Source organism: Somniosus microcephalus, chromosome 7 (genome assembly GCF_052327205.1).
Source record: "Somniosus microcephalus isolate GS21.2 chromosome 7, FLI_Smic_1.0, whole genome shotgun sequence".
In the NCBI taxonomy this organism is placed as follows: Eukaryota; Metazoa; Chordata; class Chondrichthyes; order Squaliformes; family Somniosidae; genus Somniosus; species Somniosus microcephalus.
In genome coordinates this window covers 4,458,944-4,481,508 of record NC_140993.1, presented here as the reverse complement: position 1 = coordinate 4,481,508, position 22,565 = coordinate 4,458,944, and the positions used below count along the sequence as shown (strand labels likewise).

The 22,565-nt window shown below is 54.5% G+C and overlaps 1 protein-coding gene across 1 annotated transcript in view; it reads right to left on the bottom strand.

The window, feature by feature from the left end:
• Positions 1–10,580: 10,580 nt before the first annotated feature.
• zglp1 (zinc finger GATA like protein 1) overlaps positions 10,581–22,565 on the bottom strand; it is a 166,181-nt gene continuing 154,196 nt past the window's right edge. Inside the window, exon 6 of the mRNA XM_085992088.1 lies at positions 10,581–11,222. Coding sequence (XP_085848214.1) covers positions 11,087–11,222 — 136 coding nt within the window. The 3' untranslated portion in view covers positions 10,581–11,086. The remainder of the gene's footprint in view (positions 11,223–22,565) is intronic.

Sequence of the window (22,565 nt, the reverse complement as noted above, 5' to 3'; positions counted from 1 at the left end):
TGTTGGTGAGACCACACCTGGAGTACTGCGTACAGTTTTGGTCTCCTTATTTAAAGAAGGATATACTTGCATTGGAGGCAGTTCAGAGAAGGTTCACGAGGTTGATTCCGGCGATGAAGGAGTTGACTTATGAAGAAAGGTTGAGCAGGTTGGGCCTATTTGTTGCGTTTGCAAAGATAATCCAGAGGCCGTAAGCAGAGTTCAGTTCATGTTGCTTTTTAATGGCTGCTCCACACACACACTCCCAGGCCAAAGCAATCGAACACCTATACACAATACAATGATCACAGCACCATCAAACTCAGGCCAAGGCAATCGAGTACCTATCACCAATGTCAGACATAACACTGTGCTCATTGGAGTTTAGAAGAATGAGAGGTGATCTTATTGAAACATATAAGATACTGAGGGGCTCGACAAGGTAGATGCAGAGAGGATGTTTCCCCTCGTGGGGGAATCTAGAACTCGGGGAGCACAGTTTCAGAATAAGGGGTCGCCCATTTAAGACGGAGATGAGGAGGAATTTCTTCTCTCAGAGGGTCGTGAATCTGTGGAATTCTCTGCCCCAGAGAGCCGTGGGGGCGGAGTCATTAAATATATTTAAGGTGGAGATTGACAGAATTTTGAACGATAAGGGAGTGAAGGGTTATGGGGAGCGGGCAGGGAAATGGAGCTGAACCCAATGTCAGATCAGCCATGATCTCATTAAATGGCGGAGCAGGCTCCAGGGGCCGAATGGCCTACTCCTGCTCCTGTTTCTTATGCAGTCTCTGCTTGCTGTCACACAAGCTCAGACTGCTGCCATCATCGCTGGGTTTACCAGTGTCACAAGGGGCTTGCAGGGTATCGCAGGGTATCTGTCTTCCAACAGACTGCTAGGAATGCTGAGGCGCCGTCCCGGGGCAGTGGGTCCGTAGAGCAAGAACCTGCTGTCTTCTTTCAGGATGACGGCATTCCTACTCCCACCACTGCCACTCTGCCGGTGCCCTTGCCGCTGCCCATCAGCCAGCCAGCCCAGACTGCTGCCACCCATGCCAAGATGGTGCCCTCTACAGCCGGGCCTTCTAGGCCCAGAACACATTGAGGTCAGCCTGCAAGACCATCTGCAGTCTCCTGAAAGTCAGCAGCCTTCCACCAGCCATGCTGCAGCCACTGGGGGAGCACTGCGTAGGAGCACTAGAGTAGGTAAAGGCACACGAACAACAGGCACTGAGGGATTGCACAAGGCTGATCAGTTGATATTGTAATGTTGATTGGATTGTGATAAATTTATGATTTGTGTTTGAAATGTGTGGTTTGTGGTGGCTCTCATTTCAGCTTTGTGCCCAGGAGGACGCTGTGATGATCCGTGACACAGGGATGGTGTGATGGGGAAGTGGTGAGCAACAGGGACCTATGGTTTCATTCACTGGAATCTGAGTCTGATGAGGCATTCATGGACAGCCCATCCAGAACGGTGATTTACTGCCTGCCTCCTCCTGCTGAGGTGGTCCTCGCAATCCCTGTTGCCAAGGGCTGGGCCCTCAAGATGGCCAAGTTGTGGAACATGCGGTAGATCACCATGAAATGGGACACCCACTCTGGCGAGTACTGGAGGGCTCCCCCCCCACGTGTTCAAGGCAGCGGAACCGTTGCTCGAGCACCCCAATGGTCTGCTCGATGATGTTCCTGGTGGCAGCATGGCTGTCATTATAATGTGTACTGGGCAGGAGTGTTGGGGTTGCGGAGGGGAATCATGAGCCAGGTGCAGAGCGATAGCCCTGGTCTCCGAGCAGCCACCCTCGGGTTTGATGTGGTGGCTGGAAGATTCCTGGCACACTGGACTGGCGGAGGATGAAGGCATCATGACTGCTGCCAGGATTGCAGGCATTGAGTGGTAGTCTTTGCGGTTACGGAACATCCCAGGATTGATAGATGGTGGCCGCAAAGCCAGGTGTGTGGAGTCGATGGCGCCCTGCACCATGAAGAAGCCCAATATCCTGGCAAAGCCACATGCGCACCCCTTCTGCTTCTCTGCTCAGAGAGAAGACAATGTCGTCCCTTCTCCTGGAACACAGCCTCTGTGGCCTCGTGGATGCAGCGATGGATGGAGAACTGTGAGATGTTAGCTATGTCTCCTGCTGTAGACTGGAAGGTTCCGCTGGTGATGAAATTGAGGGCCACTGGGAGAGCCGTGTCCTCCCTGATCTGAGGCTGCAGGTCTGGTTGCAGGAGATGGCCGAGTTCTGTGACCACCTCCTTGGTGAAGCGGAGCCTCCGAAGACACTGCTCCTGGCTTAAGTGGAGGTAGGAGAAGTGCTCTTGTAAGAGCCTAGGTGGGTAAGGTCTCCTGTCGAGAGCCATCCTCCACCTCCTCCCTCTGTGCACATTTTCTCGTCTTCGCTGCCTCTGCCGAAGATACTCAAGTGTGAGGGGGACTGGCAGCAGAGCCCCTATGACTGAGCACGTGTTCTGAGCAGAAACCTTTAAATGACAATGATGGTGTTCTCCACTTATACCAACACTCCCTGACAGCTCAGGAACCTTAAACAAGTTTAGAAAAGAAAATTTGGGAAAGAGAGTTGTTTGACTGAAAAATGGAGAGAGAAACATAGAAAAAAGAAAAATAGGAGTCGGCCATTCGGCCCTTCGAGAGAGGGGGGGGAGGGGGGGAGAGGACACGGAGAGGGGGGGAGAGACGGAGAGGGGGGGAGACGGAGAGGGGGGGAGAGACGGAGAGGGGGGGGAGAGACGGAGAGGGGGGGAGAGACGGAGAGGGGGGGGAGAGACGGAGAGGGGGGGGAGAGACGGAGAGGGGGGGGAGAGACGGAGAGGGGGGGAGAGACGGAGAGGGGGGGGAGAGACGGAGAGGGGGGAGAGACGGAGAGGGGGGGAGAGACGGAGAGGGGGGGAGAGACGGAGAGGGGGGGAGACGGAGAGGGGGGGAGACGGAGAGGGGGGGAGACGGAGAGGGGGGGAGACGGAGAGGGGGGGAGATGGAGAGGGGGGGGCATGACGGTTTATTCCTGAAACTTATCGAAAGCGGGGTGGGGGAAAAACATATGATGTAATTAAATCAATGTATACAAACAACAAATGTGCAGTTAAAATTGGAGACAAACAAACAAAATACTTCCCACAGGGGCGGGGGGTGACGCAGGGCTCGCCAATCTCACCGACACTCTTTAATATTTAAAGGAATTGGCAAAACTACTTGAACAATCTACAGCACCTGGCCTCACCCTATATGAATCCAAGGTTAAATTCCTCCTCTATGCAGATGACCTGGTTCTGCTGTCACCAACTAAGGAGGGTCTACAGCAGAACCTGGATCTGCTGGAGTCATACTGCCAGACTTGGGTCCTGACAATAAATCCCCAAAAAACCAAAGTCCTTGTGTTCCAGCAAAGATCCAGACATCAGGGACCCAAAATAAATTTCACACTAGGAACAACCAAAATTGAACAAACCACTAACTACACATACATGGGCTTAAAAATCAGTTCTACGGGAAATTTCAAACTGGCTGTGAATGAACTGAAAGAGAAAGCAAGAAGGGCTTTTTATGTCATTAAAAAATCAATCCAAATAGAAATCCCAATTAGCATTTGGCTCAAAATTTTCAAATCAGTAATTGAACCAATTGCACTCTATGGCAGTGAGGTGTGGGGACCGCTAACACAACAAGAATTTGCAAAATGGGACAAACACCCAATTGAGATCCAACATGCAGAATTCTGTAAAAGTATCCTCCGGACTCAAAGGAAAACTGTAAACAATGCATGCAGGGCAGAACTAGGCCAATATCCATTAATAATCACTATCCAAAAAAGAGCCACCAAATTTTGGAAACACCTAGAAATGAGCAACCCCCAATGCTATCATTACGAAGCCCTGAAATGCCAAGAGAGGACCATAAAGAAGAATACCCTCAGTCAACTAGTCCTGGGACTCAGTGAAGTAACTACTAACACTACTAACAATAACCAGCCCCAGGACAGTGACAGCGTAACACAAAGAATTCGACCCAACACAATCGTCACTAAGCAAAAGGAAAAATATCTGTCATATTGGGCAGAAACAACAAAAACCCAAAGCAAACTCAATTGCTACTTGGCCCTAAACAGACAATACAATATGGTTGATTACCTGACCATGGTAAAGGATAGCAAACTGAGAAAAACTTTGACAATGTACAGACTTAGTGAACATAACCTGGCGATCGAAAAAGGTAGACACAGGCAGACCCGGCTACCAAGAGAGGACAGGATATGCTCTCACTGCAGTCAGGGAGTGGTGGAGACAGAGATGCACTTCCTCACAGCTTGTAGAAAATATCAGGGCATAAGGGAGAATTTCTACCCAAAATTCACAAAAATATGCCCGGAATTCAGAAATTTGAATGACGACCAAAAATTCCCATACCTACTAGGGGAAGAGAGAAATTGTGTAACACCAGCGGCACACTATGTTACAGCTTGCCATAAACAGAGGGACAACCACTAAATATAAGAAAAGAGTATATATAAATTATATGAAAGTATATTTATACACTCAGGGATATATCTGTTTATACACTGTATGGATAGATCTGTATTTTTGTGAACAAACATGAATGTTTTTCGATGCTTTGGCAACATAAGCTGTAACTTGTCATGCCAATAAAGCGATTTGAATTGAATTGAATTGAATTGAGACGGAGAGGGGGGGACGGAGACAGAGAGGGGGGTGGAGGGAGACGGAGAGGGGGGGGAGGGAGACGGAGAGGGGGGGGAGGGAGACGGGGGGGGAGGGAGACGGGGGGGAGGGAGACGGAGAGGGGGGGGAGGGAGACGGAGAGGGGGGGAGGGAGACGGAGAGGGGGGGAGGGAGACGGAGAGGGGGGGAGGGAGACGGAGGGGGGGGGAGGGAGACGGAGAGGGGGGGGGAGGGAGACGGAGAGGGGGGGGAGGGAGACGGAGAGGGGGGGGAGGGAGACGGAGAGGGGGGGGAGGGAGACGGAGAGGGGGGGAGGGAGACGGAGAGGGGGGGGAGGGAGACGGAGTGGGGGGGAGGGAGACGGAGAGGGGGGGAGGGAGACGGAGAGGGGGGGAGGGAGACGGAGGGGGGGGGAGGGAGACGGAGGGGGGGGGAGGGAGACGGAGAGGGGGGGAGGGAGACGGAGAGGGGGGAGGGAGACGGAGAGGGGGGGAGGGAGACGGAGAGGGGGGGAGGGAGACGGAGAGGGGGGGAGGGAGACGGAGAGGGGGGGAGGGAGACGGAGAGGGGGGGAGGGAGACGGAGAGGGGGGGAGGGAGACGGAGAGGGGGGGAGGGAGACGGAGAGGGGGGGGAGGGAGACGGAGAGGGGGGGAGGGAGACGGAGAGGGGGGGAGGGAGACGGAGAGGGGGGGAGGGAGACGGAGAGGGGGGGAGGGAGACGGAGAGGGGGGGAGGGAGACGGAGAGGGGGGGAGGGAGACGGAGAGGGGGGGAGGGGGGGAGGGAGACGGAGAGGGGGGGAGGATGACGGAGAGGGGGGGAGAGAGACGGAGAGGGGGGGAGAGAGACGGAGAGGGGGGGAGAGAGACGGAGAGGGGGGGAGAGAGACGGAGAGGGGGGGAGGGAGACGGAGAGGGGGGGAGGGAGACGGAGAGGGGGGGAGGGAGACGGAGAGGGGGGGAGGGAGACGGAGAGGGGGGGAGGGGGGGAGGGAGACGGAGAGGGGGGGAGGATGACGGAGAGGGGGGGAGAGAGACGGAGAGGGGGGGAGAGAGACGGAGAGGGGGGGAGAGAGACGGAGAGGGGGGGAGAGAGACGGAGAGGGGGGGAGAGAGACGGAGAGGGGGGGAGAGAGACGGAGAGGGGGGGAGAGAGACGGAGAGGGGGGGAGAGAGACGGAGAGGGGGGGAGAGAGACGGAGAGGGGGGGAGAGAGACGGAGAGGGGGGAGAGAGACGGAGAGGGGGGGAGAGAGACGGAGAGGGGGGGAGAGAGACGGAGAGGGGGGGAGAGAGACGGAGAGGGGGGGAGAGAGACGGAGAGGGGGGGAGAGAGACGGAGAGGGGGGGAGAGAGACGGAGAGGGGGGAGAGAGACGGAGAGGGGGGGAGAGAGACGGAGAGGGGGGAGAGAGACGGAGAGGGGGGAGAGAGACGGAGAGGGGGGGAGAGAGACGGAGAGGGGGGGAGAGAGACGGAGAGGGGGGGAGAGAGACGGAGAGGGGGGGAGAGAGACGGAGAGGGGGGGAGAGAGACGGAGAGGGGGGGGAGGGAGACGGAGAGGGGGGGAGGGAGACGGAGAGGGGGGGAGGGAGACGGAGAGGGGGGGAGGGAGACGGAGAGGGGGGGAGGGAGACGGAGAGGGGGGAGGGAGACGGAGAGGGGGGGAGGGAGACGGAGAGGGGGGGAGGGAGACGGAGAGGGGGGGAGAGAGACGGAGAGGGGGGGAGAGAGACGGAGAGGGGGGGAGAGAGACGGAGAGGGGGGGAGAGAGACGGAGAGGGGGGGGAGAGAGACGGAGAGGGGGGGAGAGAGACGGAGAGGGGGGGGAGAGAGACGGAGAGGGGGGGAGAGAGACGGAGAGGGGGGGAGGGAGAATCAATTCTACGGGAAACTTCAAACTGGCTGTGAATGAACTGAAAGAGAAAGCAAGAAGGGCTTGCTATGCCATCAAAAAATCAATCCAAATAGAAATCCCAATTAGCATTTGGCTCAAAATTTTCAAATCAGTAATTGAACCAATTGCACTCTATGGCAGTGAGGTCTGGGGACCACTAACACAACAAGATTTTGCAAAATGGGACAAACACCCAATTGAGATCCTACATGCGGAATTCTGTAAAAGTATCCTCCGGACTCAAAGGAAAACAGTAAACAACGCATGCAGGGCGGAACTAGGCCAATACCCATTAATAATCACTATCCAAAAAAGAGCCACCAAATTTTGGAATCACCTACAAATGAGCAACCCCCAATGCTATCACTACGACGCCCTGAAATGCCAAGAGCTGACCATAAAGAAGAATACCCTCAGTCAACTAGTCCTGGGACTCAATAAAGTAACTAATAACAATACTAACAATAACCAGTCCCAGGACAGTGACAGGGTAACACAAAGAATTCGACCCAACACAATCGTTGCTGAGCAAAAGGAAAAATATCTGTCATATTGGGCAGAAACAACAAAAACCCAAAGCAAACTCAATTGCTACTTGGCCCTAAACAGACAATACAACATAGCTGATTACCTGACCATGGTAAAGGATAACAAACTGAGAAGAACCTTGACAAGGTACAGACTTAGCGAACATAGCCTAGCGATCGAAAAAGGCAGACACAGGCAGACCAGGCTGCCAAGAGAAGACAGGATATGCTCTCACTGCAGTCAGGGAGTAGTTGAGACAGAGATGCACTTCCTCACAGCCTGTGGAAAATATCAGGGCATCAGAGAGAATTTCTACCAAAAATTCTCACAAATGTGCCCTGAATTCAGAAATCTGACTGACAACCAAAAACTCCCATTCCTACTGGGGGAGGAGAGAAGCTGTGTAACACTGGCGGCACACTATGTTACAGCTTGCCATGAACAGAGGGACAACCAGTAAACTAAGACAAGAGTATATATAAACAAGACGAAAATATATTTATAAACTCAGGGATATACCTGTTTATACACTGTATGAATGGAACCGCGTTTATGTGTTCAACCATAAATGTATTTTGATGCTTTGGCAACATAAGATGTACCTTATCATGCCAATAAAGCGATTTGTATTGTATTGTATTGAGAGAGGGAGAGAGGGAGAGAGGGAGAGGGGGGGGGAGAGACGGAGAGGGGGGGGAGAGACGGAGAGGGGGGGAGAGAGACGGAGAGGGGGGGAGAGAGACGGAGAGGGGGGGAGAGAGACGGAGAGGGGGGGAGAGAGACGGAGAGGGGGGGAGGGAGACGGAGAGGGGGGGAGGGAGACGGAGAGGGGGGGAGGGGGGGAGGGAGACGGAGAGGGGGGGAGGATGACGGAGAGGGGGGGAGAGAGACGGAGAGGGGGGGAGAGAGACGGAGAGGGGGGGAGAGAGACGGAGAGGGGGGGAGAGAGACGGAGAGGGGGGGAGAGAGACGGAGAGGGGGGGAGAGAGACGGAGAGGGGGGGAGAGAGACGGAGAGGGGGGAGAGAGACGGAGAGGGGGGGAGAGAGACGGAGAGGGGGGGGAGAGAGACGGAGAGGGGGGGAGAGAGACGGAGAGGGGGGGAGAGAGACGGAGAGGGGGGGAGAGAGACGGAGAGGGGGGGAGAGAGACGGAGAGGGGGGAAGAGAGACGGAGAGGGGGGGAGAGAGACGGAGAGGGGGGAGAGAGACGGAGAGGGGGGGAGAGAGACGGAGAGGGGGGAGAGAGACGGAGAGGGGGGGAGAGAGACGGAGAGGGGGGGAGAGAGACGGAGAGGGGGGGAGAGAGACGGAGAGGGGGGGAGAGAGACGGAGAGGGGGGGAGAGAGACGGAGAGGGGGGGAGAGAGACGGAGAGGGGGGGAGGGAGACGGAGAGGGGGGAGGGAGACGGAGAGGGGGGGAGGGAGACGGAGAGGGGGGGAGGGAGACGGAGAGGGGGGGAGGGAGACGGAGAGGGGGGGAGGGAGACGGAGAGGGGGGGAGGGAGACGGAGAGGGGGGAGGGAGACGGAGAGGGGGGGAGGGAGACGGAGAGGGGGGGAGGGAGACGGAGAGGGGGGGAGAGAGACGGAGAGGGGGGGAGAGAGACGGAGAGGGGGGGAGAGAGACGGAGAGGGGGGGAGAGAGACGGAGAGGGGGGGAGAGAGACGGAGAGGGGGGGAGGGAGAATCAATTCTACGGGAAACTTCAAACTGGCTGTGAATGAACTGAAAGAGAAAGCAAGAAGGGCTTGCTATGCCATCAAAAAATCAATCCAAATAGAAATCCCAATTAGCATTTGGCTCAAAATTTTCAAATCAGTAATTGAACCAATTGCACTCTATGGCAGTGAGGTCTGGGGACCACTAACACAACAAGATTTTGCAAAATGGGACAAACACCCAATTGAGATCCTACATGCGGAATTCTGTAAAAGTATCCTCCGGACTCAAAGGAAAACAGTAAACAACGCATGCAGGGCGGAACTAGGCCAATACCCATTAATAATCACTATCCAAAAAAGAGCCACCAAATTTTGGAATCACCTACAAATGAGCAACCCCCAATGCTATCACTACGACGCCCTGAAATGCCAAGAGCTGACCATAAAGAAGAATACCCTCAGTCAACTAGTCCTGGGACTCAATAAAGTAACTAATAACAATACTAACAATAACCAGTCCCAGGACAGTGACAGGGTAACACAAAGAATTCGACCCAACACAATCGTTGCTGAGCAAAAGGAAAAATATCTGTCATATTGGGCAGAAACAACAAAAACCCAAAGCAAACTCAATTGCTACTTGGCCCTAAACAGACAATACAACATAGCTGATTACCTGACCATGGTAAAGGATAACAAACTGAGAAGAACCTTGACAAGGTACAGACTTAGCGAACATAGCCTAGCGATCGAAAAAGGCAGACACAGGCAGACCAGGCTGCCAAGAGAAGACAGGATATGCTCTCACTGCAGTCAGGGAGTAGTTGAGACAGAGATGCACTTCCTCACAGCCTGTGGAAAATATCAGGGCATCAGAGAGAATTTCTACCAAAAATTCTCACAAATATGCCCTGAATTCAGAAATCTGACTGACAACCAAAAACTCCCATTCCTACTGGGGGAGGAGAGAAGCTGTGTAACACTGGCGGCACACTATGTTACAGCTTGCCATGAACAGAGGGACAACCAGTAAACTAAGACAAGAGTATATATAAACAAGACGAAAATATATTTATAAACTCAGGGATATACCTGTTTATACACTGTATGAATGGAACCGCGTTTATGTGTTCAACCATAAATGTATTTTGATGCTTTGGCAACATAAGATGTACCTTATCATGCCAATAAAGCGATTTGTATTGTATTGTATTGAGAGAGGGAGAGAGGGAGAGAGGGAGAGGGGGGGGAGAGACGGAGAGGGGGGGGAGAGACGGAGAGGGGGGGAGAGAGACGGAGAGGGGGGGAGAGAGACGGAGAGGGGGGGAGAGAGACGGAGAGGGGGGGGAGAGAGACGGAGAGGGGGGGAGAGAGACGGAGAGGGGGGGAGAGAGACGGAGAGGGGGGGAGAGAGACGGAGAGGGGGGGAGAGAGACGGAGAGGGGGGGAGAGAGACGGAGAGGGGGGGAGAGAGAGGACAGGGGGGGAGAGACGGAGAGGGGGGGAGAGACGGAGAGGGGGGGGAGAGACGGAGAGGGGGGGGAGAGACGGAGAGGGGGGGGAGAGACGGAGAGGGGGGGAGAGACGGAGAGGGGGGGAGAGACGGAGAGGGGGGGGAGAGACGGAGAGGGGGGGGAGAGACGGAGAGGGGGAGAGAGACGGAGAGGGGGAGAGAGACGGAGAGGGGGGGGGGGAGGGAGACGGAAGGCACAGGGAGCAATGGGCTGAGTGACTGCCTCCTGATCTGTCCGAGATCTGGTGAGATTCCCATGGGGTGAGTGAATGGATTTGATCGCTGTAAATGAATGATAGATTTGAATTGGATGCTTTGCACCAGGAACAAACTGGAGCCATTTATTGGGAGATCGAGCAGCAAATAACAAGAATATATGACAAAAATAATACAACTCAAACAAGGAGCAGGAGTGAGAGACAGACTCTCTCAGCAGAGCTCCAGAACCTCGTTTAATTCACCGAGACTGGTCAAACCCTCACTTCCCCTGCAAACCAGTATCATCACAACAGTCTCAGGCAAACCAGCCCCAGCTCAGGGCACAGACATTAGTCATTGTCATCATCACATACTGAGCGAGCCCCAGTGAACCATCAACATAGGCTGCTCAATACACTGATCGTGCAGAACCCCATTAACAGGCTGTTCCCCATTAACAGGCTGTTCAATTCCCCGATAGTACTGCCCAATCCCCCCACTCCCCATTTTCACACCAATGCCCCTTTCCCATCGTGTGTTTTGGAAGAGTTTCCCAGGCCACGGTGACATTGGGCCCATCTTCCTGCGGCCGGTCTCCGGGCAGCCTCCAGCGGTCAGCGGTTAGTCACCTTCCTTTGATTGAGGATCAGTCGCAGAGTGTCACCACACCGCACACACTGCACAAACGATTTCCCTTCCTTCTTGGGGATGTGCCAACACTTGGAGCAACGAATCCGATACTTCTTGTACCTGTGGGAACAGCAAGCTCATCGGGTGCGGGAAACCAGGGCAAAGCTGCACATGGGGGAAGGGATCCGGGATTAGGGCTATAGACTGACTAAAGGGATCAAGGATTGCGGGGCAGAGAGGCTGACATAAACATTTCATGCTGGAATTGCAAGGGGTAAAGAGGCAGTGCCTGCAGAAACCGTGCCCCAGTGAGAGTCAGTGTCTGTGGAACTGTACCCCAGTGAGAGTCAGTGTCTGTGGAACTGTACCCCAGTGAGAGTCAGTGTCTGTGGAACTGTACCCCAGTGAGAGTCAGTGCCTGTGGAACTGTAATCCCAGTGAGAGTCAGTGTCTGTGGAACTGTACCCCAGTGAGAGTCAGTGCCTGTGGAACTGTGCCCCAGTGAGAGTCAGTGTCTGTGGAACTGTACCCCAGTGAGAGTCAGTGTCTGTGGAACTGTACCCCAGTGAGAGTCAGTGTCTGTGGAACTGTACCCCAGTGAGAGTCAGTGTCTGTGGAACTGTACCCCAGTGAGAGTCAGTGCCTGGGGAACTGTACCCCAGTGAGCGTCAGGGCCTGTGGAACTGTACCCCAGTGAGAGTCAGTGTCTGTGGAACTGTACCACAGTGAGAGTCAGTGTCTGTGGAACTGTACCCCAGTGAGAGTCAGTGTCTGTGGAACTGTACCCCAGTGAGAGTCAGTGTCTGTGGAACTGTACCCCAGTGAGAGTCAGTGTCTGTGGAACTGTACCCCAGTGAGAGTCAGTGCCTGTGGAGCTGTACCCCAGTGAGAGTCAGTGTCTGTGGAACTGTACCCCAGTGAGAGTCAGTGTCTGTGGAACTGTACCCCAGTGAGAGTCAGTGCCTGTGGAACTGTAATCCCAGTGAGAGTCAGTGTCTGTGGAACTGTACCCCAGTGAGAGTCAGTGTCTGTGGAAATGTACCCCAGTGAGAGTCAGTGTCTGTGGAACTGTACCCCAGTGAGAGTCAGTGCCTGTGGAACTGTAATCCCAGTGAGAGTCAGTGTCTGTGGAACTGTACCCCAGTGAGAGTCAGTGCCTGTGGAACTGTGCCCCAGTGAGAGTCAGTGTCTGTGGAACTGTACCCCAGTGAGAGTCAGTGTCTGTGGAACTGTACCCCAGTGAGAGTCAGTGTCTGTGGAACTGTACCCCAGTGAGAGTCAGTGTCTGTGGAACTGTACCCCAGTGAGAGTCAGTGCCTGGGGAACTGTACCCCAGTGAGCATCAGGGCCTGTGGAACTGCACCCCAGTGAGAGTCAGTGTCTGTGGAACTGTACCACAGTGAGAGTCAGTGTCTGTGGAACTGTACCCCAGAGAGAGTCAGTGTCTGTGGAACTGTACCCCAGTCAGTGTCTGTGGAACTGTACCCCAGTGAGAGTCAGTGTCTGTGGAACTGTACCCCAGTCAGTGTCTGTGGAACTGTACCCCAGTGAGAGTCAGTGTCTGTGGAACTGTACCTCAGTGAGAGTCAGGGACTGTGGAACTGTACCCCAGTGAGAGTCAGTGTCTGTGGAACTGTACCCCAGTGAGAGTCAGTGTCTGTGGAACTGTACCCCAGTGAGAGTCAGTGTCTGTGGAACTGTACCCCAGTGAGAGTCAGTGCCTGTGGAACTGTACCCCAGTGAGAGTCAGTGCCTGTGGAACTGTACCCCAGTGAGTGTCAGTGTCTGTGGAACTGTACCCCAGTGAGAGTCAGTGTCTGTGGAACTGTACCCCAGTGAGAGTCAGTGTCTGTGGAACTGTACCCCAGTGAGAGACAGTGCCTGTGGAACTGTACCCCAGTGAGAGTCAGTGTCTGTGGAACTGTACCCCAGTGAGAGTCAGTGCCTGGGGAACTGTACCCCAGTGAGAGTCAGGCCTGTGGAACTGCACCCGAGTGAGAGTCAGTGTCTGTGGAACTGTACCCCAGTGAGAGTCCGTGTCTGTGGAACTGTACCCCAGTGTGAGTCAGTGTCTGTGGAACTGTACCCCAGTGAGAGTCAGTGTCTGTGGAATTGTACCCCAGTGAGAGTCAGTGTCTGTGGAACTGTACCCCAGTGAGAGTCAGTGTCAGTGGAACTGTACCCCAGTGAGAGTCCGTGTCTGTGGAACTGTACCCCAGTGTGAGTCAGTGTCTGTGGAACTGTACCCCAGTGAGAGTCAGTGCCTGTGGAACTGTACCCCAGTGAGAGTCAGTGCCTGCAGAACCCGTACCCCAGTGAGAGTCAGTGTCTGTGGAACTGAACCCCAGTGAGAGTCAGAGTCTGCAGGAAATGTACCCCAGTGAGAGTCAGTGCCTGCAGAACCCGTGCCCCAGTGAGAGTCAGTGTCTGTGGAACTGTACCCCAGTGAGAGTCAGTGCCTGTGGAACTGTACCCCAGTGAGAGTCAGTGCCTGTGGAACTGTACCCCAGTGAGAGTCAGTGCCTGCAGAACCCGTGCCCCAGTGAGAGTCAGTGCCTGTGGAACTGTACCCCAGTGAGAGTCAGTGCCTGTGGAACTGTACCCCAGTGAGAATCAGTGTCTGTGGAACTGTACCCCAGTGAGAGTCAGTGTCTGTGGAACTGAACCCCAGTGAGAGTCGGCGTCTGCAGGAATTGTACCCCAGTGAGAGTCAGTGCCTGCAGAACCCGTGCCCCAGAGAGAGTCAGTGTCTGTGGAACTGTACCGCAGTGAGAGTCAGTGTCTGTGGAACTGTACCCCAGTGAGAGTCAGTGTCTGTGGAACAGTACCCCAGTGAGAGTCAGTGTCAGTGGAACTGTACCCCAGTGAGAGTCAGTGTCTGTGGAACTGTACCCCAGTGAGAGTCAGTGTCTGTGGAACTGTACCCCAGTGAGAGTCAGTGTCTGTGGAACTGTAACCCAGTGAGAGTCAGTGCCTGTGGAACTGTAACCCAGTGAGAGTCAGTGTCTGTGCAACTGTACCCCAGTGAGAGTCAGTGTCTGTGGAACTGTACCCCAGTGAGAGTCAGTGCCTGTGGAACTGCACCCCAGTGAGAGTCACAGTCTGTGGAACTGTACCCCAGTGAGAGTCAGTGCCTGTGGAACTGTACCCCAGTGAGAGTCCGTGTCTGTGGAACTGTACCCCAGTGAGAGTCAGTGTCTGTGGAACTGTACCCCAGTGAGAGCCAGGTCCTGGGGAACTGTACCGCAGTGAGAGTCAGCGTCTGTGGAACTGTACCCCCGTGAGAGTCAGTGTCTGTGGAAATGTTCCCCAGTGAGAGTCAGTGTCTGTGGAAGTGTACCCCAGTGAGATCAGTGTCTGTGGAACTGTACCCCAGTGAGATCAGTGTCTGTGGAACTGTACCCCAGTGAGAGTCAGTGCCTGTGGAACTGTACCCCCGTGAGAGTCAGTGTCTGTGGAAATGTTCCCCAGTGAGAGTCAGTGTCTGTGGAAGTGTACCCCAGTGAGATCAGTGTCTGTGGAACTGTACCCCAGTGAGAGTCACTGTCTGTGGAAATGTACCCCAGTGAGAGTCAGTGTCTGTGGAACTGTACCCCAGTGAGTGTCTGTGGAACTGTACCCCAGTGAGAGTCAGTGTCTGTGGAACTGTACCCCAGTGAGAATCAGTGTCTGTGGAACTGTACCCCAGTGAGAGTCAGTGTCTGTGGAACTGTACCCCAGTGAGAGTCAGTGTCTGTGGAACTGTACCCCAGTGAGAGTCAGTGCCTGTGGAACTGTACCCCAGTGAGAGTCAGTGTCTGTGGAACTGTAGCCCAGTGAGAGTCAGTGTCTGTGGAACTGTACCCCAGTGAGTGTCAGTGCCTGTGGAACTGTACCCCAGTGAGAGTCAGTGTCTGTGGAACTGTACCCCAGTGAGAGTCAGTGCCTGTGGAACTGTACCCCAGTGAGAGTCAGTGTCTGTGGAACTGTGCCCCAGTGAGAGTCAGTGTCAGTGGAACTGTACCCCTTTGAGAGTCAGTGCCTGTGGAACTGTACCCCAGTGAGAGTCAGTGCCTGTGGAACTGTACCCCAGTGAGAGTCAGTGTCTGTGAAACTGTACCCCAGTGAGAGTCTGTGTCTGTGGAACTGTACCCCAGTGAGAGTCAGTGCCTGTGGAACTGCACCCCAGTGAGAGTCAGTGTCTGTGGAACTGTACCCCAGTGAGAGTCAGTGTCTGTGGAACTGTACCCCAGTGAGAGTCAGTGTCTGTGGAACTGTACCCCAGTGAGAGTCGGTGTCTGTGGAACTGTACCCCAGTGAGAGTCACTGCCTGTGGAACTGTACCCCAGTGAGAGTCAGTGTCTGTGGAACTGTACCCCCGCGAGAGTCAGTGTCAGTGGAACTGTACCCCAGTGAGAGTCAGTGTCTGTGGAACTGTACCCCAGTGAGAGTCAGTTCCTGCAGAACCCGTGCCCCAGTGAGAGTCAGTGTCTGTGGAACTGAACCCCAGTGAGAGTCAATGTTTGCGGAACTGTACCCCAGTGAGAGTCAGTGTCTGCGGAACTGTACCCCAGTGAGAGTCAGTGCCTGTGGAACTGTACCCCAGTGAGAGTCCGTGTCTGTGGAACTGTACCCCAGTGAGAGTCAGTGTCTGTGGAACTGTACCCCAGTGAGAGTCAGTGTCTGTGGAACTGAACCCCAGTGAGAGTCAGTGTCTGTGGAACTGTGCCCCAGTGAGAGTCAGTGTCTGTGGAACTGTACCCCATTGAGAGTCAGTGCCTGTGGAACTGTACCCCAGTGAGAGTCAGTGCCTTTGGAACTGTACCCCAGTGAGAGTCAGTGTCGGTGGAACTGTACCCCTTTGAGTGTCAGTGCCTGTGGAACTGTACCCCAGTGAGAGTCAGTGCCTGTGGAACTGTACCCCAGTGAGAGTCAGTGTCTGTGGAACTGTACCCCAGTGAGAGTCTGTGTCTGTGGAACTGTAACCCAGTGAGAGTCAGTGCCTGTGGAACTGTACCCCAGTGAGAGTCAGTGTCTGTGGAACTGTACCCCGGTGAGAGTCAGTGTCTGTGGAAATGTACCCCAGTGAGAGTCAGTGTCTGTGGAACTGTACCCCAGTGGGTGTCTGTGGAACTGTACCCCAGTGAGAGTCAGTGTCTGTGGAACTGTACCCCAGTGAGAGTCAGTGTCTGTGGAAATGTACCCCAGTGAGAGTCAGTGTCTGTGGAACAGTACCCCAGTGAGAGTCTGTGGAACTGTACCCCAGTGAGAGTCAGTGTCTGTGGAACTGTACCCCAGTGAGAGTCAGTGTCTGTGGAACTGTACCCCAGTGAGAGTCAGTGTCTGTGGAACTGTACCCCAGTCAGTGTCTGTGGAACTATACCGCAGTGAGAGTCAGTGTCTGTGGAACTGTACCCCAGTGACAGTCAGTGTCTGTGGAACTTTACCCCAGAGAGAGTCAGTGTCTGTGGAACTGTACCCCAAAGAGAGTCAGTGCCTGTGGAACTGTACCCCAGTGAGAGTCAGTGACTGTGGAACTGTACCCCAGTGAGAGTCATTGTCTGTGGAACTGTACCCCAGTGAGCGTCAGTGCCTGTGGAACTGTACCCCAGTGAGAGTCAGTGTCTGTGGAACTGTACCCCAATGAGTGTCAGTGCCTGTGGAACTGTACCTCAGTGAGAGCCAGGGCCTGGGGAACTGTACCCCAGTGAGAGTCAGTGCCTGTTGAACTGTACCCCAGTGAGAGTCAGTGCCTGTGGAACTGTACCCCAGTGAGAGTCAGTGCCTGTGGAAATGTACCCCAGTGAGAGTCAGTGTCAGTGGAACTGTACCCCAGTGAGAGTCAGTGTCTGTGGAACTGTACCCCAGTGAGTGTCTGTGGAACTGTACCCCAGTGAGAGTCAGTGTCTGTGGAACTGGACCCCAGTGAGAGTCAGTGTCTGTGGAACTGTACCACAGTGAGAGTCAGTGTCTGTGGAACTGTACTCCAGTGAGAGTCAGTGTCTGTGGAACTGTACCCCAGTGAGAGTCAGTGTCTGTGGAACTGTACCCCCGCGAGAGTCAGTGTCAGTGGAACTGTACCCCAGTGAGAGTCAGTGTCTGTGGAACTGTACCCCTGTGAGAGTCAGTGCCTGCATAACCCATGCCCCAGTGAGAGTCAGTGTCTGTGGAACTGAACCCCAGTGAGAGTCAATGTCTGTGGAACTGTACCCCAGTGAGAGTCAGTGTCTGCGGAACTGTACCCCAGTGAGAGTCAGTGCCTGTGGACCTGTACCCCAGTGAGAGTCCATGTCTGTGGAACTGTACCCCAGTGAGAGTCATTGTCTGTGGAACTGTACCCCAGTGAGCGTCAGTGCCTGTGGAACTGTACCCCAGTGAGAGTCAGTGACTGTGGAACTGTACCCCAGTGAGAGTCATTGTCTGTGGAACTGTACCCCAGTGAGCGTCAGTGCCTGTGGAACTGTACCCCAGTGAGAGTCAGTGTCTGTGGAACTGTACCCCAATGAGTGTCAGTGCCTGTGGAACTGTACCCCAGTGAGAGCCAGGGCCTGGGGAACTGTACCCCAGTGAGAGTCAGTGCCTGTTGAACTGTACCCCAGTGAGAGTCAGTGCCTGTGGAACTGTACCCCAGTGAGAGTCAGTGCCTGTGGAAATGTACCCCAGTGAGAGTCAGTGTCAGTGGAACTGTACCCCAGTGAGAGTCAGTGTCTGTGGAACTGTACCCCAGTGAGTGTCTGTGGAACTGTACCCCAGTGAGAGTCAGTGTCTGTGGAACTGGACCCCAGTGAGAGTCAGTGTCTGTGGAACTGTACCACAGTGAGAGTCAGTGTCTGTGGAACTGTACTCCAGTGAGAGTCAGTGTCTGTGGAACTGTACCCCAGTGAGAGTCAGTGTCTGTGGAACTGTACCCCCGCGAGAGTCAGTGTCAGTGGAACTGTACCCCAGTGAGAGTCAGTGTCTGTGGAACTGTACCCCTGTGAGAGTCAGTGCCTGCATAACCCATGCCCCAGTGAGAGTCAGTGTCTGTGGAACTGAACCCCAGTGAGAGTCAATGTCTGTGGAACTGTACCCCAGTGAGAGTCAGTGTCTGCGGAACTGTACCCCAGTGAGAGTCAGTGCCTGTGGACCTGTACCCCAGTGAGAGTCCATGTCTGTGGAACTGTACCCCAGTGAGAGTAAGTGTCTGTGGAACTGTACCCCAGTGAGAGTCAGTGTCTGTGGAACTGTACCCCAGTGAGTGTCAGTGCCTGTGGAACTGTACCCCAGTGAGAGTCAGTGTCTGTGGAACTGTACCCCAGTGAGAGTCACTGTCTGTGGAATTGTACCCCAGTGAGAGTCAGTGTCTGTGGAACTGTACCCCCGCGAGAGTCAGTGTCAGTGGAACTGTACCCCAGTGAGAGTCAGTGTCTGTGGAACTGTACCCCAGTGAGAGTCAGTGTCTGTGGAACTGTACCCCAGTGAGTGTCTGTGGAAGTGTACCCCAGTGAGAGTCAGTGTCTGTGGAACTGTACCCCAGTGAGAGTCAGTGCCTGCAGAACCCGTGCCCCAGTGAGAATCAGTGTCTGTGGAAATGAACCCCAGTGAGAGTCAGTGTCTGTGGAATTGTACCCCAGTGAGAGTCAGTGTCTGTGGAACTGTACCCCAGTGAGAGTCAGTGTCTGAGGAACTGCACCCCAGTGAGAGTCCGTGTCTGTGGAACTGTACCCCAGTGAGAGTCAGTGTCTGTGAAACTGTACCACAGTGAGAGTCAGTGTCTGTGGAACTGTACCCCAGTCAGTGTCTGTGGAACTGTACCCCAGTGAAAATCAGTGTCTGTGGAACTGTACCCCAGTGAGAGTCAGTGCCTGTGGAACTGTACCCCAGTGAGAGTCAGTGTCTGTGGAACAGTACCCCAGTGAATGTCAGTGTCTGTGGAACTGTACCCCAGTGAGAGTCACTGTCTGTGGAACTGTACCCCAGTGAGAGTCTGTGTCTGTGGAACTGTACCCCAGTGAGAGTCAGTGTCTGTGGAACTGTACCCCCGCGAGAGTCAGTGTCAGTGGAACTGTACCCCAGTGAGAGTCGGTGTCTGTGGAACTGTACCCCAGTAAGAGTCACTGTCTGTGGAACTGTACCCCAGTGAGAGTCAGTGTCTGTGGAACTGTACCCCCGCGAGAGTCAGTGTCAGTGGAACTGTACCCCAGTGAGAGTCAGTGTCTGTGGAACTGTACCCCAGTGAGAGTCAGTGTCTGTGGAACTGTACCCCAGTGAGAGTCAGTGCCTGCAGAACCCGTGCCCCAGTGAGAGTCAGTGTCTGTGGAACTGTACCCCAGTGAGAGGCAGTGTCTGTGGAACTGTGCCCCAGGGAGAGTCAGTGTCTGTGGAACTGTACCCCTTTGAGAGTCAGTGCCTGCGGAACTGTACCCCACTGAGAGTCAGTGCCTGTGGAACTGTACCCCAGTGAGAGTCAGTGTCTGTGGAACTGTACCCCAGTGAGAGTCTGTGTCTGTGGAACTGTACCCCAGTGAGAGTCAGTGCCTGTGGAACTGTACCCCAGTGAGAGTCTGTGTCTGTGGAACTGTACCCCAGTGAGAGTCAGTGTCTGTGGAACTGTACCCCAGTGAGAGTCAGTGTCTGTGGAACTGTACCCCAGTGAGAGTCAGTGTCTGTGGAACTGTACCCCAGTGAGAGTCGGTCTCTGTGGAACTGTACCCCAGTGAGAGTCACTGTCTGTGGAACTGTACCCCAGTGAGAGTCAGTGTCTGTGGAACTGTACCCCCGCGAGAGTCAGTGTCAGTGGAACTGTACCCCAGTGAGAGTCAGTGTCTGTGGAACTGTACCCCAGTGAGAGTCAGTGTCTGTGGAACTGAACCCCAGTGAGAGTCAATGTTTGTGGAACTGTACCCCAGTGAGAGTCAGTGTCTGCGGAACTGTACCCCAGTGAGAGTCAGTGCCTGTGGAACTGTACCCCAGTGAGAGTCCGTGTCTGTGGAACTGTACCCCAGTGAGAGTCAGTGTCTGTGGAACTGTACCCCAGTGAGAGTCAGTGTCTGTGGAACTGTGCCCCAGTGAGAGTCAGTGTCTGTGGAACTGTACCCCATTGAGAGTCAGTGCCTGTGGAACTGTACCCCAGTGAGAGTCAGTGCATTTGGAACTGTACCCCAGTGAGAGTCAGTGTCGGTGGAACGGTTCCCCTTTGAGAGTCAGTGCCTGTGGAACTGTATCCCAGTGAGAGTCACTGTCTGTGGAACTGTACCCCAGTGAGAGTCAGTGTCTGTGGAACTGTACCCCCGCGAGAGTCAGTGTCAGTGGAACTGTACCCCAGTGAGAGTCAGTGTCTGTGGAACTGTACCCCAGTGAGAGTCAGTTCCTGCAGAACCCGTGCCCCAATGAGAGTCAGTGTCTGTGGAACTGAACCCCAGTGAGAGTCAATGTTTGTGGAACTGTACCCCAGTGAGAGTCAGTGTCTGTGGAACTGTACCCCCGCGAGAGTCAGTGTCAGTGGAACTGTACCCCAGTGAGAGTCAGTGTCTGTGGAACTGTACCCCAGTGAGAGTCAGTTCCTGCAGAACCCGTGCCCCAGTGAGAGTCAGTGTCTGTGGAACTGTACCCCAGTGAGAGTCAGTGTCTGTGGAACTGTACCCCAGTGAGAGTCAGTGTCTGTGGAACTGTACCCCAGTGAGAGTCAGTGTCTGTGGAACTGTACCCCAGTGAGAGTCAGTGCCTGTGGAACTGTACCCCAGTGAGAGTCGGTGCCTGTGGAACTGTACCCCAGTGAGTGTCAGTGTCTGTGGTACTGTACCCCAGTGAGAGTCAGGGTCTGTGGAACTGTACCCCAGTGAGAGTCAGTGTCTGTCGAACTGTACACCAGTGAGAGTCAGTGTCTGCAGGAACTGGACCCCAGTGAGAGTCAGTGCCTGCAGAACCCGTGCCCCAGTGAGAGTCAGTGTCTGCGGAACCCGTGCCCCAGTGAGAGTCAGTGTCTGTGGAACTGTACCCCAGTGAGAGTCAGTGCCTGTGGAACTGTGCCCCAGTGAGAGTCAGTGTCTGTGGAACTGAACCCCAGTGAGAGTCAATGTCTGTGGAACTGTACCCCAGTGAGAGTCAGTGTCTGCGGAACTGAACCCCAGTGAGAGTCAGTGCCTGCAGAACCCGTGCCCCAGTGAGAGTCAGTGTCTGTGGAACTGTACCCCAGTGAGAGTCAGTGTCTGTGGAACTGTGCCCCAGGGAGAGTCAGTGTCTGTGGAACTGTACCCCTTTGAGAGTCAGTGCCTGCGGAACTGTACCCCAGTGAGAGTCAGTGCCTGTGGAACTGTACCCCAGTGAGAGTCAGTGTCTGTGGAACTGTACCCCAGTGAGAGTCAGTGCCTGTGGAACTGTACCCCAGTGAGAGTCAGTGTCTGTGGAACTGTACCCCAGTGAGAGTCAGTGTCTGTGGAACTGTACCCCAGTGAGAGTCAGTGTCTGTGGAACTGTACCCCAGAGAGAGTCGGTCTCTGTGGAACTGTACCCCAGTGAGAGTCACTGTCTGTGGAACTGTACCCCAGTGAGAGTCAGTGTCTGTGGAACTGTACCCCCGCGAGAGTCAGTGTCAGTGGAACTGTACCCCAGTGAGAGTCAGTGTCTGTGGAACTGTACCCCAGTGAGAGTCAGTTCCTGCAGAACCCGTGCCCCAGTGAGAGTCAGTGTCTGTGGAACTGAACCCCCATGAGAGTCAATGTTTGTGGAACTGTACCCCAGTGAGAGTCAGTGTCTGCGGAACTGTACTCCAGTGAGAGTCAGTGTCTGCGGAACTGTACCCCAGTGAGAGTCAGTGCCTGTGGAACTGTACCCCAGTGAGAGTCCGTGTCTGTGGAACTGTACCCCAGTGAGAGTCAGTGTCTGTGGAACTGTACCCCAGTGAGAGTCAGTGTCTGTGGAACTGTGCCCCAGTGAGAGTCAGTGTCTGTGGAACTGTACCCCATTGAGAGTCAGTGCCTGTGGAACTGTACCCCAGTGAGAGTCAGTGCCTTTGGAACTGTACCCCAGTGAGAGTCAGTGTCGGTGGAACTGTTCCCCTTTGAGAGTCAGTGCCTGTGGAACTGTATCCCAGTGAGAGTCACTGTCTGTGGAACTGTACCCCAGTGAGAGTCAGTGTCTGTGGAACTGTACCCCCGCGAGAGTCAGTGTCAGTGGAACTGTACCCCAGTGAGAGTCAGTGTCTGTGGAACTGTACCCCAGTGAGAGTCAGTTCCTGCAGAACCCGTGCCCCAGTGAGAGTCAGTGTCTGTGGAACTGAACCCCAGTGAGAGTCAATGTTTGTGGAACTGTACCCCAGTGAGAGTCAGTGTCTGTGGAACTTTACCCCCGCGAGAGTCAGTGTCAGTGAAACTGTACCCCAGTGAGAGTCAGTGTCTGTGGAACTGTACCCCAGTGAGAGTCAGTTCCTGCAGAACCCGTGCCCCAGTGAGAGTCAGTGTCTGTGGAACTGTACCCCAGTGAGAGTCAGTGTCTGTGGAACTGTAC